General features: G+C 37.8%; 2 protein-coding genes across 12 annotated transcripts in view; one reads left to right on the top strand and one right to left on the bottom strand.

Moving 5' to 3' along the window:
- The window catches only part of camk2d1 (calcium/calmodulin-dependent protein kinase (CaM kinase) II delta 1), a 381,234-nt gene that overhangs the window by 68,028 nt on the left and 296,207 nt on the right, over nucleotides 1–16,999 (bottom strand). The gene's annotated exons all lie outside the window — the stretch shown is intronic.
- ank2b (ankyrin 2b, neuronal) overlaps nucleotides 1–16,999 on the top strand; it is a 287,922-nt gene that overhangs the window by 72,688 nt on the left and 198,235 nt on the right. For 5 of the 6 annotated variants that reach the window (XM_056272303.1, XM_056272304.1, XM_056272305.1 and 2 more), the window contains exons 2-7: nucleotides 4,782–4,883; nucleotides 10,310–10,408; nucleotides 11,124–11,222; nucleotides 11,300–11,398; nucleotides 13,086–13,271; nucleotides 16,552–16,575. In XM_056272303.1, the coding sequence (XP_056128278.1) occupies nucleotides 4,782–4,883; nucleotides 10,310–10,408; nucleotides 11,124–11,222; nucleotides 11,300–11,398; nucleotides 13,086–13,271; nucleotides 16,552–16,575 (609 nt within the window). The remainder of the gene's footprint in view (nucleotides 1–4,781; nucleotides 4,884–10,309; nucleotides 10,409–11,123; nucleotides 11,223–11,299; nucleotides 11,399–13,085; nucleotides 13,272–16,551; nucleotides 16,576–16,999) is intronic. The other variant, XM_056272302.1, reaches the window with a different exon arrangement.

Raw genomic sequence — 16,999 nt, 5'->3', positions numbered from 1 at the left:
GTCCGTGCCAAAAAGGGTTGTTTCCAGGACCTTGAAATCTGGCAAGCTCATGCAAGTCCAGCTTTAACTTGTTCATTACACGTGAAACAACAAGCTAGAGAGTCCCTGACCGCTTGGGGAAGTGCTTGACCGCCGTCAGTGAAGAGACATAAGGAGATCAACAGCCGTTGAAGAGTTTTCAGGCTCGGACACAGATGGTCACCGGATACGGTGCACGCCATCCAGTGAGCGCACTGAGGGAAAGGGCAAAATCTGTTGGCTCGCTGTCCCATATCCTCAAGCTCAACATCAGATCCCCAGGACCCTAGCATGGCAGATAAACAGTCTTTCCAAAGGAATGAAACGGCACGGGTCCTTTTGAGTCCCTGGTGACGCAGATCCTTGGAAAGTGACGCCACATACGCCATCAGCCAATGAACTGGCATTAATATACGGGCTTCAGCTTCCTATAGAGTCAGTACTGAACATGAGCATCAAGTGAACCCATGAAAGCGAACCAGATCCATAGAGACAAGAGCCATATGTCGCTGCAAAAACTAATTACTAAATGAGTATGTGTGTGTTTATAGTGTTGCCTCTTAAAGTCCCCCTGTAGTCAATAATGTTATCCCTTAAAACTCATCTTTGATCACCAAAATGACATTTAAAGAAAAAAGTCCTTCTTTAAAATATCTTGAATATTTTATATGGCTGAATGTAACTCGACACCCTTGCCTCATTTAGTATTCGCGGGTCTATAAATATGCAAATGAGCCCCGCCTCCACTCCCTCAGCTCAGAGATCCACTGGTTGACGATCACACGTTGATCTGATTGGTTACAAGGTCGTTTGTGACGTCAGAAACACCAGCGATTTCAAACCGTGTTATTGAGACTGTCTTTGGTTCACTGCAGTTTTAAGCAGAAAATACTCAGCAATGCTGTCGACTTATGAACTTACACATGTCTTAAAGCATATTAAAAACACCACATACACACATAAACAACATTAAACGTTTGATTTTCACAAACAGGGCGACTTTAACCTGCAAACAGTGACATTACTTTCCTCCCTCGAGCTGCAAGTCAACATGATTAATAAAGTACTGCATAATTCAAAACTGCTGCTCTACACAACTCTATTCTCGTGACTTTGTTTTCTGCCCTTGGGATCTGCAGAGAAACGATCAAATCAATTCTACAAGTCTGTCTAAGATTGTATTTATATAGCCCTTTACACAAGATGTTTTTGTAAAAAGCCTTACAGAAAATGATTCCTACAGTTCATTTAGCATTTAACATCTCAAAGATACCTAAACACAATTGTCTGTAAAGTGAGAAAGGCAAAAGCCATAACAAGTAGGTAACTTATGTAATTACACAAGTAAACTGATCTCGTGACATTCTCTTACTGTAAGTACAGCTGTGAGTTGGATATTTTGATTTGCTCTTTCAGCAGATGCTCATTTTTGTCTTTTGAATGAATGTGTTTGTTCGGAAATCGCATGGTTTACAGTGTGTTGTGCTAAAAACATCATTTACCAAAGAATTTACATTTCAGTAGGTGTGCGTGATGTTATGTTAGTACATAATTCAGGTCTTGATTCTTCTGTCTAGACATACTTCACTAGCAGAAGTTTAAGTCTTGCCAAATACTTTAGATAAACAAAGACGCTGCACTTATATTACTATAATTGGGAGAAAGTGCAACGTAAAATACGGCCAATCAAATAAAAGAGCCAATCACCAATTGGTTAAGTCATTGCAATCTAGCTCTTTAAGCTTAACCAGTTTACCAGCCTGATCATGCAGGTTAGCTAGATTGACCAGGTACGATTTGCTAGTGAACTGCTTGTCTATAGTGGAGAACTGGTTGGATCCTGCTTGCGTTTTTGGCTGGGAATGTGTATCTGAAACAGTACATGATTCCTTGACAGACGCTACGGTTTGTTGTGTGGTTTCGGAGACGGGTCGATCTGCCGGTCTCCTTGGTTACTGGGCTGGGATGAGAATGCTTCTAGCTTTACTTGTCATGGGATACTAAATTATTCATAAATCCTTCACACAGAGGATGATTTAAAGCAGAGAAGCTCTCTGTGAATGAATGTTTGACGCTCTACAAGGAAAATAGTGATCCTTTGACTTGTGTCATTTGTTTTTTGGCCTTTATGATGGTCGGGGTTAATTGGCAAATCTTCAATTGCGTCATATTTTGACATCTAATCTTACCTTTAGTTTGGCGCACTTATCTCTCTAATGAATGGGAAATTAATCTTTTCATTAATGCATTAGAGTTACAGGATTTAGTGGATGAATCACTGTTATACCTTGCACCTCTATCTGAAATATTTACCTTGTTAAAACCCCTCTAGCTGGTTTGAATGGTTTCAAGCTAATCCAACATATGCTCATTAGCTAGTCCGAGTTGGTTTAGGTGTTTGATTACGTGGACCATCAGTGACATGGATGAGCTCGATCAAGGAGCTCCAGGTTGAGGACAAGTTAAGCTGACTGGCAACCATTGGTTGTGAGGTACTTTCAATAGATTTGAAAGGAATGGTGCCAATTTGGAAATGTTCAAAAACTCAACTCAAGCAATAAAATCGTGCATTTACCGTAACCTGTGCTGAAACCCTACTGTAATTGTTAGAATTGCCAAGGATCAGCATTCTCCCTAAAAGCGTAAGTCATAGAGACTTGAATCTTTGAGGGATGGAAAAACCCACCCCATCTATAACGTCACCAAGGCTCGCCCCAATCAAACCAAAAGTCCTAGAATTGTTTTGCCCATTGGAACCAAACCAGTGCAGAAACATTCTCTGGAGTCTGATCGTCAATAATAATAAGTCGAAATTTCGATTCACAACCGCACCAAAACATTCAAAGTGGGCGTGGCCACTTTGACTAAAACGGCTATCTTTCTTAAATGGATTGAGATAATTTCACCAAACTCTGTACATCTATTTATGGGGCGATTGGCCACTTGGTGGCGCTATAAATATAAAAACGAAAAAATAAAACGAAAACGGCTATAGCTACGCAACAGTCAGTCCGATTGACTTGAAAACTGGCATGCAGTGTCTTTGTCCAAGGTGTCGTAATAGTCTATGAGGACAGTCGCCTACCTCGAAGAACACGGCCGCCATTGGCCAATGAAATTCGAACGGCTGTCAGACAAGATTAACAGAGGCCGATCGGATCGATTCTCGGAGTCGATCCTAGAAGGGTTTTTCCTGGATTGTATATCATTGTATTTTCTCAAATGCCCACGGCATTCACACCATTTGCTGCATCATCTGGGAATTTGAAGTGCAGTTTTTCTGTTTGGACCTTTCCATAGTAAAGCATAGTATAGTGCGCATGTATACAATAGGGCTTGCCTACAGTCTTCTCCAGTGTTCAGACAAAAGGGACATTCTCAGTTTAGAGACCATTCTATCGGATATATATTTGTATACACCTCGCAATAAAGATCATCAATGGCCCTGTTTACAGCTGGGATTGGTCATTTGGTCATTTTATAATTTCTTTTATAACTTAATTTTCCTTGCTTTTATTTTGTGATTATTTTAATTCCTTTCTGTAAAGCTCTTTGCATTGCCATAGTGTATGAAATGTGCTAGGAAATAAACCTGCCTTGGTCGATCAGATCATAAGTGGTGATCCGGTCGTGTTCACATGTAAATTGTGCGCTTATTTTGTCCATTAGATCAAAAGATCTGAAAAAAACATACATTATAGACCCTAATCTAGAAGAAATCAGGTCAAAAGTGGACAAAAGAGTCGGATTAAAACACCAGGTGTATCTCTCTCGTCCATCTTAATACCAGCTGTAAACAGGGCCAATGTCAGCAATATTTTGGTCTTTAAAATATCTGCAAAAAGTTTATGAAAATAGTTCAACCTTCAGTTGTGCTCTAACATACAGATAATAACAATAACACTTAAATCTAAAATCCACAAAATTCAGCATTTGATTGATTTCATGGGATCTTTATGCATTTGATCAAATTAATCATGTGGTTAAAGATTGTAGACGTGTACACCGCAAATATTTTGAATGAAACAACATTTGTTATATGAAGAGAAGTCTCTGTCAGCACGCTCCTAACTCTCCCGGGTGTTATCCCGAGAAACCTCCTCTATCCAGGGATGTTAAACGGGGACCGGACAGACCGAAGAGACTCTTCACACACAAACATGTTTCATCACTCGTCTGACAGTGTATTAAACACAAGAAGCGTTCCTTTTGTTGGTCATACAGTTGCATTAGTTAAAGTCTTCATTAAAGCATTATAAGCCATAAACTGAACAAACCAGCTCCAAGGAGAATCACAATATTGCAAACTTTGATTTGAAGCATGAAAACCGGGTAGTAAACAATGCAGACGACACACTAAGCAATAATCAGTATTGGTTCTGAACACAGGGATATTCATTTTGAAGTATTATGATTTAGGATATATTCATTCTAATCTCGCATACTATTTCGTATGAATAGTGTGCATGTTCTGACTCAGGCAAAAATGCATGTACTTCTGTAACACACACACACACACACACTGTTCTTCACTCATCATCAGCGCTTTAGAGGATTTCTGCTGAGGTATTAATGGCGCACTGCAGTTTTCAGAGCTTGCGAAGTGTTTTTTCATCAACTGGTCTCAGCATTGTGCGTTTCAGGCCTTGTTTATCTGTGTATTTTAACATTTCCATTGACCAGTATCAGTAAACTCTAGTAATGTAGAGATAAACTGAGGGATGTCCGCCTGTACTGACGATGAAATGTTCTTCTTTCTCCAGTCGGACAGCAACACCAGTTTCCTCCGAGCCGCGAGAGCCGGGAACATCGACAAGGTTGTGGAGTTCCTGAAGACCGGCGTGGACATCAGCACGTGTAATCAGGTGTGTGTGGAAGCTGTCAGGACCACAGAGAAATGGAGACTGTTTCTACTGGGACTTCTAACACAGTTAGTAAAGGTCTAGTGTGGGAAAAGCATTATCAAAAGTGTTGTCGGAGGGGGTATTTGTTCTTAAAGACCCTTAAAGAGTTCAATTAAACCATCAAAATATAAGAAAATATTGTAAATATGAGGGAAGAACAAAACACTAAACTTGGTATTTGTCTGATAAAATGATTCGGCACAAACTACAGCTACAGGTTTTATCGTACTATGACAAAGCATTGAAAAACTAAAAGTTATTAATATTTAATTGGTTCTCTCTTGTTTTTGCATGTGTTCATCATTTCTGTGTATGACAGCCAGAAATTTGGCATATTTCAGTGCGTTATCATCACAAATAAAACAATCGACATTGTGGACATCACTTTTGTAATCTTCTATATGAATAAATATTGACTGGCTGTAAATCCTGTAGTTTTTTCAAATCGCAGTCATATTGTAATATGATCAACCATATTAAAGATATTATTTGGTATGTTAAACCATAAAAACCAGCAGAGGAGTTCAACAGATTGCTCAGTAACTACAATCTAAAAGAATATTTGGTAACACTTAACTTGAAGGGGTGTGCATAAGACTGACATTACACCTTCATAATCATGACGGGACACATGTCATGAATATGAAGGAGGGTTTATGCATGTTTATGACAACTGTCATTAAGTGACATTCGCTCAATTATGACATTTTTAATGCAAATATGACATTTTGTTATGACACCTTGACATAAACCAATACATCATAACCTGTCAGTGTCTTGGTAATGAAAACTTGACATTACCAAGATAACATAAATTGTCAAAAATATGTCATATATGCCATTATAACTGTGTCATGAATATTTTCTTGATCTCAACTACAGTTGTACACATCGAATTTGTCATTAAAATGTTATAATGCCTCATGACAGCCAATGTCATAACCAGCCATGTGACAGTTTAATGTAATGTTAACCCATAAAGCTAAATGCTTTCTTAAGTTTGATAATTAATCTGCTATGTCATGTTTATGACATATTTATGACAGGTTGTGTTGTCTTGGTAATGTCAAGTTGTCATGACAAAGACACTGACAGGTTATGATGTATTGGTTTATGTCAAGGTGTCATAACAGAGACATCTCAAACAATGTCATATTTGCATTAAAATTGTCATAATTGAGCGAATGACACTTAATGACAGTTGTGTAATGTCATGATTATGAAGGTGTAATGTCAGTCTTATGCACACCCCTTCAACTAAAGTGTTACCGAACATTTTTCAAAGTTGTTTCTACATTTTACATTCCATTTAATGTTACTTGCCTTTTTATTGTAATTATTTGTGAAATTTACTTGCAATTTATGTGTTAAAATCATTTCAAAGTAAACTCTACACTATTCCCCCCCAGTGTACTAGGTATTGTGTACTAGAAGTATTTACTTTGGCAAACCAGTATTTCCAGACAAAGTGCTTTCCACTGCCGTTGACTGGAGTTTAAATTAAGAGGATTTTGTGTCGATTATTAGATTAAAAAGACATTTTCAACCTTTTACAGACAGACCCCTGAACAGAACAAACATCAACAGCGTCAGAACAACCGGGTCACTGCAACCATTCACAAACATTTTTTAAAGCAAAAATGTGTAATATATTGCGCGAGTGCTTTGTTTGCGCAAAAGAACAACACATTTTTTATCACTTTATTTACAAAATATTAATATGCAACGCTCGTTCACGAGTCACATGGACTACTTTAATGATGTCTTTACTACCTTTCTGGCTCTTGACAGTGGTAGTTGCGTAGCTTGTCAACGGAGGGACAGAAATATCTCAGATTTCATCAAACATATCTTCACTTGTGTTCCCGAAGATGAGGTTTGGGACGACTTGAGATTACAATCTACCAATAATCATGCAACAACTTGTGCTGTTTTATCTTCCCTGTTGTTGACTCTGTTTCATGCCTCTGATTTCTCGTGCTCCGTCACACACTCGGCGTGTTTGCTGCTATTTCAGGAGCGCAGTTATCGAGTGCAAAAGCTCTGCTGTGGCAACAGTGTGTGTGTGTGTGGTGCGTAAACAACACATGGACCAGTCGCTCTGTGGTGTCACATGTCCTTTGGTTTTCCTCCTTTGGCTAGCATTGTTTAGGATAGCATAGTAGATGCTGTTGTTAGGTTGACCTTGATCCCCACCAGTCAAAGTAGTCAATCAGGAGTGTGTTTCCCGTACAACGACACAACGACACAACGACACAACTTCACTACCCGATGCATTGTTGAAGAAATCAACTACGACTGTTTCCCGAAACCATATTGTTGCAAAATGGTCGTTCAACTACTAATAACTACTTTTAATGAATCTGTTTGAGATGGAATTAATGCTAGATGTTTTGCTGTAAATTACAGACATGCATCTGAGGACTATTTCTCAATTTTCTCAGTTATTTTGATTTATTTCCAGATTCAATTATCGGCTCGTTCTGATGTACTAGAGTCTTGCTTTAAATCTCTTGACAAACTCAAAGACGTAAATGACATTTGAAAGTATTCTAAATAAAAGACACAGGTTGTATTGAATGTCTGCTTGCTTATTTTGCTCAAGATAAGGATTTATTGAGTCCACATGTCATGAACACTAGAAACTCTTCTTCTAACCGCAGCTCGAGAGCTGTCGCTCACACACACACACCTCTGCGATGCGGTTTGCGAATGTTCGTTGGAACGATGGTTTCGGGAAACACGACTCGTTGAACTGATGATAACGACAGAACTTGTGACCATAGTTGGCTAACGACGCTTTCGGGAAACACACTCCTGGTCGACTACTGTATGTGGACCAGCTCGAACCAGCTGGAAAGAAACCATGTGAAACCAGTAGCAGGTTTACCAGTTTATTCAGCAGGGACTCTTCAAGTAAACGAATGGTTCATAAGTGGAGATTCCAGTCTTATATCTGCAGTTTTGAAGACCGATTGCATCCACACAAACTGAAGACGCCAGAAAATATTACAGAGTCAAGCCTGTGTTTAAATATTGATGTCTGTGAACGTTCCCAAACACAGCTTTTAAGACCAGCATTAACACGTGAAGGTCTTTCATGGAGGGCAACGACAGCCGGTTATTAATATCTCAGGAAAAGCTGCTCTGTCATTGAGCCGACAGTCTCGAGTGAACTCATTGATTATCAGCTTAATCGAGTAAAAATGCAGTTTTATTAAAAAAGTTTTAATAAAAAGAGTTTTTCCAAAATGTGCTTCAGTTTCTATTCATAAACAGAATTTCACATTTTTGTTTTCATAGGATTTATTTCATAACTGTTCGTCTCCATAAAATGTTCCCTCAAATCTTCGTTATACACATCAAATTTTTCATAACATTATTAGCTTTATATTTATTGCTTTATTTCTATTTCTGACACAATGATAACAACAGCCCTGAGCAAACAGCTTTATTTAACAATTTTATATCTGTAGTCTCACTCCCTCCTTGCATACAAAACACAACTCATGCATAACGTGCACTATCACTAGTGTGTCTTTTTTATAGTATGTCATAAAACGTCCGAATATATATATATTTTTTTACTAATTTTGCTAAGTATTAATTTGCAAATGAAGGGAGGCAAGTTACTTTACCTGTGAACACAAAACTCCCGTATTTATCAGTGAATTCGATAACCGATAATTACAAAACCGATAACCGATTATGGAAAAAAACGGGAAAAATATCGGTTAAACCGATTATCGGGAGTTCTTTAAAAAAAAAAGTTTTGGTCATGTGGTCGCAATCAGTCGTTCTGAAAAGACATTCTGTGATCATTTCAACCCCTTCATTTTATTTGTTGAATCCCACTTTATTTTTGTGATGCAGATACAGTACCAAATCTCGATTAACGACCCTAAAAAATAAACAAATAACAAAATGTATAATAATAATTGTATATCTTTTATATATTTCAGAGTTTTTTGCTTGTTTGTTGTTGTATTTGTTTGTTAAATGTAATAATCGGTTAAAATGTCTCAATAAATTGTTAAAATAATACAATGAAAGTTTACAAAAACAATAGAAAAATGTCCTGTCCAACGGAAGAAAGAAAGTCGTTCAGGTTTGCAAAGACGTGAGGGCGAGTAAGTGATGACTGAAGTTTTATTTTAATAAACTAATATGAAAACATAATAACAAAATTTTACATTTATATGTATTACTTCTGTACACAAATTGTATTGGGCAGGACAGTTTAAATATCACAAACTATATTTGTAATTTGGGCCAATATTAGAGAAGGTAAGACGAGCTAGGTGTAAGTTGAGCCGAGCACTGGGTCTAGAGGACAGTTTGCAGTGTTTGTTACATGATATATTCAATTACTCATCATTCGCCTCGTATGATTGAGAGGAGCACATGGGAAAACTGTTAAAGCCCTGTGGTGAAACTCCAGCGTTTAATGTTGTTTATGTGTCTATGTGGTGTTATTAATACGCTTTAAGACACACCATGTGTAAGTTCATAAGTCGACAGCATTGCTGAGTATTTCCTCCTTAAAACTGCAGTGAACCAAAGACAGTCTCAAAAACACGGTTTGAAATCGCTGGTGTTTCTGACGTCACAAACGACCTTGTAACCAATCAGATCAACGTGTGATCGTCAACCAGTGGATCTCTGAGCTGAGGGAGTGGAGGCGGGGCTCATTTGCATATTCATAGAACCGCGCATACTAAATGAGGCAAGGGTGTCGAGTTACATTCACGATATTTTAAGGCATGAAGACATTTGTTTTCAAGTAAAAATCATTTTGGTGATCAAAGATGAGTTTTAAGCGATAAAATAATTGACTGCAGGGGGACTTTAAATGTTAAAGTAATTACTTCATATTCACTACATACTTACATTTGCGTTATTTTCTAGTTTTGATTGCTTTTCTATTAATATAAAACATGTATATAATATACAATAGTAATAAAGAATAGGTATACCTGTCCACAGGTAGTCTATCTCTAAATAACAATGAAAGCATGCTGCGTTTTCCAGATTAGGTTTTGTAAAGCGAGTCGCAGAAAGTAAGACTTCGAGCAGCATCTGTGATTGGCTGCCAAAGATCCACATGTGACTTTAAGATTGCGCTGACCTTTACAGAAGCCAGCTGTAGATATCGCCTGTTAGCTTGCAACGCTCCTCTACTATTTAATACCTCTCTATAATACACACTTCGGAGACTGAACGTTGCTCAGACAAACATTCAACAAATTTTGTGACTTACCTCTTCTTAATAAGCAGTCTTAAAGACGTAACCTTGGGAATGGATGAGGAGGTATTCTTCATCTTCTTGTTGCTCCACTTTCTGCTGTGTTTGGTGGAGATTGACTGGTTTGTTCTGCCCTCCACAGAATGGCCTCAACGCTTTGCACTTGGCAGCGAAGGAAGGACACATGGATCTGGTCCAGGAGCTTCTGGAGAGAGGATCTCCGGTTGATTCGGCAACTAAGGTAAAGTTCCTCGAGGACAACATGAATGATCTGATGTAGAGAGTTACAGAGCACTTTAATGTCACAGGGTTCGTACACGGTGCTTGAATTTGAGACCTGGAAAACCTTTGAAAACAGACATATTTATGAAAAGGTGCTTGAATTATTGAATTAAAGACAATATTAGTGTTTAATTTCATCAATAAAACAATCTTTTTACACAAAATGAATGCTGCAGCGCATCTAATATATATATAGAGCCATTTCACATGGATATGAGAATGATATTGCTCAGAAATATCCAAATATTTGATACAGCTTTCATTCTTCAGGTCAGTTATAAATTCGATGACTTTGAATAAGGAAAGCGATATCTTTGTCAGAGTATCGCTTCAACGGTTAACGTTACTGCAGTCATTGCATCTGCCGCACTTTATTTTGTTGTAATGGTTTATTTTTGTTTATCTATTTACCTTTTTTAGAAGATTTTGTTTGATAAGTGAGATCTCTGATTGAAGTCCTGATAGTTGGCTTTGATAAGCCTCCAAACAAACTTAATTTTGGCCTGATTTTGATGAAAATGACGTCAAGTGCGTTCTTTGATTCCGCTTGAAGTACATCAGGGACTTAAACACGTCAAAGTGGAAGTTGTACTGTTGTGGGAAGTAGACACGCTGTGAAAGAGCGATGTCTGAGCGATCTGCTCAACGGATGACAGTGTTTGTTTGTCTGGCAGAAAGGGAACACCGCTCTCCACATCGCTTCACTCGCAGGACAAGGAGAAGTCGTGAAGCTCCTGGTCAAGAGGGGAGCCGACATTAACTCACAATCTCAGGTAGGAACAAGTCAGACATTTATCCATGGAAAAGTGCTCAATATAACAACAACCATTACACATCTGATCTTCCACAGAATGGATTCACTCCCCTGTACATGGCTTCCCAAGAAAACCACTTAGACGTGGTGCGATATCTTCTGGAGAATGGTGGAAACCAGAGCACTGCAACAGAGGTAAATTGTAGCATGGCAGTATTGCAAAAGTATGACTTTAACTTTGTATATTTCTCACTATCATTGCAACCAGTGATGCGTACTAACAGCTAAAAGCATTTGCGTTCACATGTTTTAGGGCTAAAGGCTCATTAGGATTGGAAAATAACCCTATCGTAATCAAGAGGATGCACCAATATGAACATTTTGGCCGATACCGATAACCGATAATTCTTTATATTTGAAAGCCGATAACCGATATATTGGCCGATAAATCGAAATCCAAATTTTTATATATTTTTTTAGAGCCTGATTACAAAAACAAAAGTCTCACCATTAAAAGCCACGTCCCAAACACACAATTATAATGTTCTCATGATAGTTTTATGTAGCCGATATGACACACTTGCGCTGCACATGTTGCACTTTACTGTATTTTCCTTTTTTTTTAAAGTGATTCCAATCATATTTCAAGGAATTGAAAACCCTCATGTTGAACAGTGCGCATCTGAAGCGTGTCAGAAGGAAATAACACATTATTTATCGGCTTTAATATATCGGACAAATTTTCTTATCGGCCGATACCGATAACAGATATAGTGGCCGATATATTGTGCATCCCTACTCAACACTATATCAAAGAGGTCTAAATTGTTGACCAATGAAGTCAACAATGGCCAGGATTTGTGCTTAAAGGGATAGTTCCCCCAAAGATGAAAATTCTTAAGTTTTTCGAAGCCTGTATGAGTTTCTTAACACAAAAGAAGATATTTTGAAGAATTTTGGTAACCAGACAGTTCACGGCAGCCATTGAGTATTTTTTTTTCCTACTGTGAAAGTCAGTGGCTGCCGTCAACTGTTTGATTACCAACAGGTTTTTTGAAACCTTATTTTTCTACGAGTATGTAAGTATGTCAGGCTCAGGGTTTGAAATGAACACCCGCCAAATGTGGGTAAAAATCAACTGTGGCGAATAACGCTGTCAGATTACGAGCCAATGTGGCGTGTTTTTATGTTTACTCACTTTGCTGGGGAAGTTTGTGTAAATCAAATGCGCAGATTTAGTGCAAATTCTCGTGAGTCATGATATATTACATACAATGTATTGCAGAATTTGCTCATATCTGGCTTACTTGAACACACACGTCACTACGCAACAAATAACAGCGAGCTTGTTCATTGCATTGAAGCGATAGCGAAGATTAAAAAGCATCTGGTGAACAGAAAAGACATTGTTATTTTCCAACATCCTACATTTTCTTCGTACTCTATTGATCTGTCCACCTAAAACACATTTTTAGTGAAAAGGATGAGGATGAAAGAGGAAGGAAGGAGATGCTGGATGACAGGGTTTTGTACGAATGAAAAAATAAGAAAGAAATGTATGAAACCGAAATTTGATAATATATACTGTATGTATATATATATATATATATATATATATACAGAAGTCAACATTTGAAGTGGATCTTAAAAGTTAATCAAAGTTGTCTAAGACAAGAACGGGTATTGTTCAAAATTCATGTTTTGATCCACTTCAAATGTTGACTACTATATATATATGATGTTGTTAATCTGGTACATTTCTTTATTTTTTGACTAGTAGAAGTTCTGAATGGCCGGCAACTTAAAATTTAGTAGCCAAATTTGAAACCCTGGTCAGGATTATTGGCGTAACGCAAGGTTATCCCCATTTGTGCTGTTGCAGGACGGCTTCACTCCTCTCGCCATCGCCCTCCAGCAAGGCCATAACCAGGTGGTGTCCATTCTTCTGGAGAACGACACGAAGGGTAAAGTACGTCTGCCGGCCCTTCACATCGCAGCCCGCAAAGACGACACTAAATCTGCCGCGCTCCTGCTCCAGAACGACCACAATGCAGACGTTCAGTCCAAGGTGAATATGGGCGGCGCTACAGAAATATACACAGAATAGCAGTTTAATTTGGATGTGTTGAAGGATTATGAGGGCTTGACATTAACACTCGCCAACCCGCCAAACGCGTGTGTATTTCAGCAGTGTATTTCTTAAAGTGACAGCAGCCTAATAAACCTGATGCCAGATTATGAAAAAATATCTATATGGCAGTTTTTCCTTTGGTATCGATGTCGAAATTGTGGCCAGTGAAAATGCGAAGTGGCTCGTAACTTCGGAAAACCACTCGCCACAGCGGCTGGAGAGCAGAAAAGTGAATGTCAAGCCCTGATTATGAGTTATGACAGTGAGTGTGAATCAGTCGATCAGCCAATACTGGAACTGAATGATTTATATGGCGTTTGGTTCTTGTAACGGTTCTTAAACATGTTCATTCTTCTGCACTGATCTGAAAGAAGACTCAAGCTTAAGAGTGCTTAGTTTGAAGGGCCTCCGAAGTCGTGTTTGCATGTGACTCACACATTCAGAACAGAGTATAACTGGTATTTTAATTCAAAACAACGTAACACTTTACTTGAAGGGCTGTGCATAAGACTGACATGACACCTTCATAATCATGACATGACACATGTCATGAATATGAAGGAGGTTTTATGCATGTTTATGACAACTGTCATTAAGTGTCATTCGCTCAATTATGACATTTTTAATGCAAATATGACAACTTGACATAAACCAATACGTCATAAACTGTCAGTGTCTTTTGTCATGACAACTTGACATTACTAAGACAACACAACCTATCATAAATATGTCATAAACATTAATTATCAAACTTAAGAAAGTACTTAGCTTTATGGGTTAACATTACATTAAACTGTCATGTGGTTGGTTTTGACATTGGCTGTCATGAGGCATTATAACTGTGTCATGAATATGTTTCTTGACCTCAACTACAGTGGTACACATTAAATTTGTCATTAAAATGTTATAATGCCTCATGACAGCCAATGTCAAAACCAGCCACATGACAGTTTAATGTAATGTTAACCCATAAAGCTAAGTGCTTTCTTAAGTTTGATAATTAATCTGCTATGTCATGTTTATGACATATTTATGACAGGTTGTGTTGTCTTAGTAATGTCAAGGTGTCATTACAAAGACATCTCAAACAATGTCATATTTGCATTAAAATTGTCATAATTGAGCGAATGACACTTAATGACAGTGGTCATAAACATGCATAAACCCTCCTTCATGTGTCATGTCATGATTATGAAGGTGTAATGTCAGTCTTATGCACACCCCTTCAAGTAAAGTGTTACCAAAAAAAACTTAAAATGTTCAAATAAATAGTAGTTTTTGTTAAAGGAGGAGTTCACTTCAGGATAATTTACTCTCCTCCACGTCATCCAAGATGTTCATGTCTTTCTTTCTTCAGTCGAAAAGAAATGAAGGTTTTGAGTAACACATTCAAGGAATTTTTTTTTTGGACCCCATTGAAGTCACTATATGGAGACAAATCCTGGAATGTTTTCCTCAAAAACCTTCATTTCTAATTTCGACTGAAGAAAGAAACACATGAGCATCTTGGATGACGTGGAGTAGAGTAAACTATCAGGAGATTTTAATCCTGAAGTGAACTCCTCCTTTAGGCATATAGTTAGGACCAATTAGTAACACATCATTATTGTACTCATTTCACAGTGTAAAACTCAAAGCCCGCCTCTGCATGCACTGCCCGATGGTTTAAAGATTCAGCATCTTGTTGTCCGTGTTCTTGCGTGTGCTCGTGTGTGTGTGTGTGTTTGTGTGTGTGTGTGTGTGCTTGTGTGTGTGTGTGTGTGTGTGTGTGTCACTCGCAGTGTTTTCAGGATGTTGTTGTGCCAGATGAAATCTTCTGTCTGTGTTTGTTTCTCTCTCCAGTGTAAATGTGCCTGTGTCCTGTGTTCCCATCCCGACGCTATCCGGGTCTCCCTCTTTTATCTACTTACCCATTCCATGTTTATCAGTTGTAAAAACATTCATAACTCAATCCTCTGACTGTAAATGTACAGAAACCGCATGCACTTGCCAAACTGAATGTGCGCGGCCTGAAAGCCTGCATGTCTGACGTGTGTTTGCGTGTGTTTTACTGGGGAAATGCTAGTTTATCGAGGTATTTATTTTTCTTTAAACACGGACAATTTTGACTGTAAGTACGTCTTCGTTTTAGTTAAAAGAAAAAGCGCTCAGAATGTACGTATACCAGTTTTAGTTTGAAAGAACCAAAATAGTTGTTTAAAGATTCAATCAAATAGAATTTTAGACGTTTGATATCTTATATGCAATATGAAATGATAATATTTATGTATAACTGTTATCAACATTGGCTAGTTTCCGTTCATACCTAATATTTTACCTATAGATGCCTATGCATATATAAATTATTTCATATTTATTCATAAGATGTGATTTTAAAGTTTTAGATGCAGCCAGTGTTGGGGAAAGTTACTTCTAAAAGTAATGCGTTACAATATTGAGAAAGTAACTATTTGGATTACTTAGTTACTTTTATGGAAAGTAAAGCATTACATTACTTTTGCATTACTTTTCTCACTTGGCTGGGCTTGTTTGTTTGTTTTATAACAACAACAAGAACACAAATCTATGTTTGGCACATGCAAAGGCCCTTTCACTCCTGAAGTGAAATGACAGTGAAATGACTGGAGAAGAAAGTTCAACACTTTAATTACATTAAAAAATAAACAAATGCGATGTTTATCTGAAGTCATGTTTGCTTATTCCTACGGTTAAATTGGATCATCGAAAGTCAGCAGCGAATATATCGGTTAATAAAGTGAGATTAAGTGCATAAAGTACATTTGTATTATTCTACATATTTAATTGCGTGATATTCTGAGTTTGCATTTCACTGTTTCTATTCATTTGAGTAAATGCCTGCGTCACTTGAAAAGTAATCGGATTACTTTACTCATGTACCTGGTAATGCGTTTCCCCAAACACTGGTTCAGCTTCACACGACTGCGACTGTAAAACCACTGCGTTCACGAGCGTATTTGTGGTTTATGTATTTTGCGACTGAAAGTGTTAATAGAAGGGATTACTGAAATAATGTGATTTGTGTGGTCATGTGACCTCATACCGTTCGTCATCTCATGTGAGTTTAGAAAAGCTGTATGGTTTGCTCGTGTCAGGGAAAATGAAGACCTCGTTCTTGTGCATGCAGCCGCCGACTCCGAGAACATGTGTTTGAGTGAAATATAACACACATATTTCCTTCCCTGTTTTCCTGCAACAGATGATGGTCAATAGGACAACTGAGGTAGAGATATTTATCTAGTTCCTAATTTTCTGGAAAATAAAAAGCTATTGATGTATTGAGTTCATATCTGGTCCACGTTTTGGCATGAAGAATTGAGTTTTTCTGTTCTTTAACTTCTCAGCATTGTTATTTGTTTTGGACCTTTGCATGTGTTCAGTCTCACCACAGCATCACCCAGAAGCCTTTGCATATGTCACGCCACACATTACAGTTTTATTTATTAAATAGCTTGAATGAGAATGCTTTTGAGTTATATCTGGTGTCGTGATTGATGATGATGATGATGATGATGTTTAATTGACACATATGGAGCTGTTCTCATCAGAGATAGACAGTGTCTATCCTCTCAGATCTATAATCCTCTTCATAATGAATTAATTTTTCAGTCGATAGTCGCTTTTAAGCTGCAACAAGAGCACTTTAA

Source organism: Rhinichthys klamathensis, unplaced genomic scaffold (genome assembly GCF_029890125.1).
Source record: "Rhinichthys klamathensis goyatoka isolate OS25496 unplaced genomic scaffold, OSU_Roscu_1.1 h1tg000334l_1, whole genome shotgun sequence".
Classification (NCBI taxonomy): Eukaryota; Metazoa; Chordata; class Actinopteri; order Cypriniformes; family Leuciscidae; genus Rhinichthys; species Rhinichthys klamathensis.
This window is presented reverse-complemented; position numbering and strand designations above follow the sequence as displayed.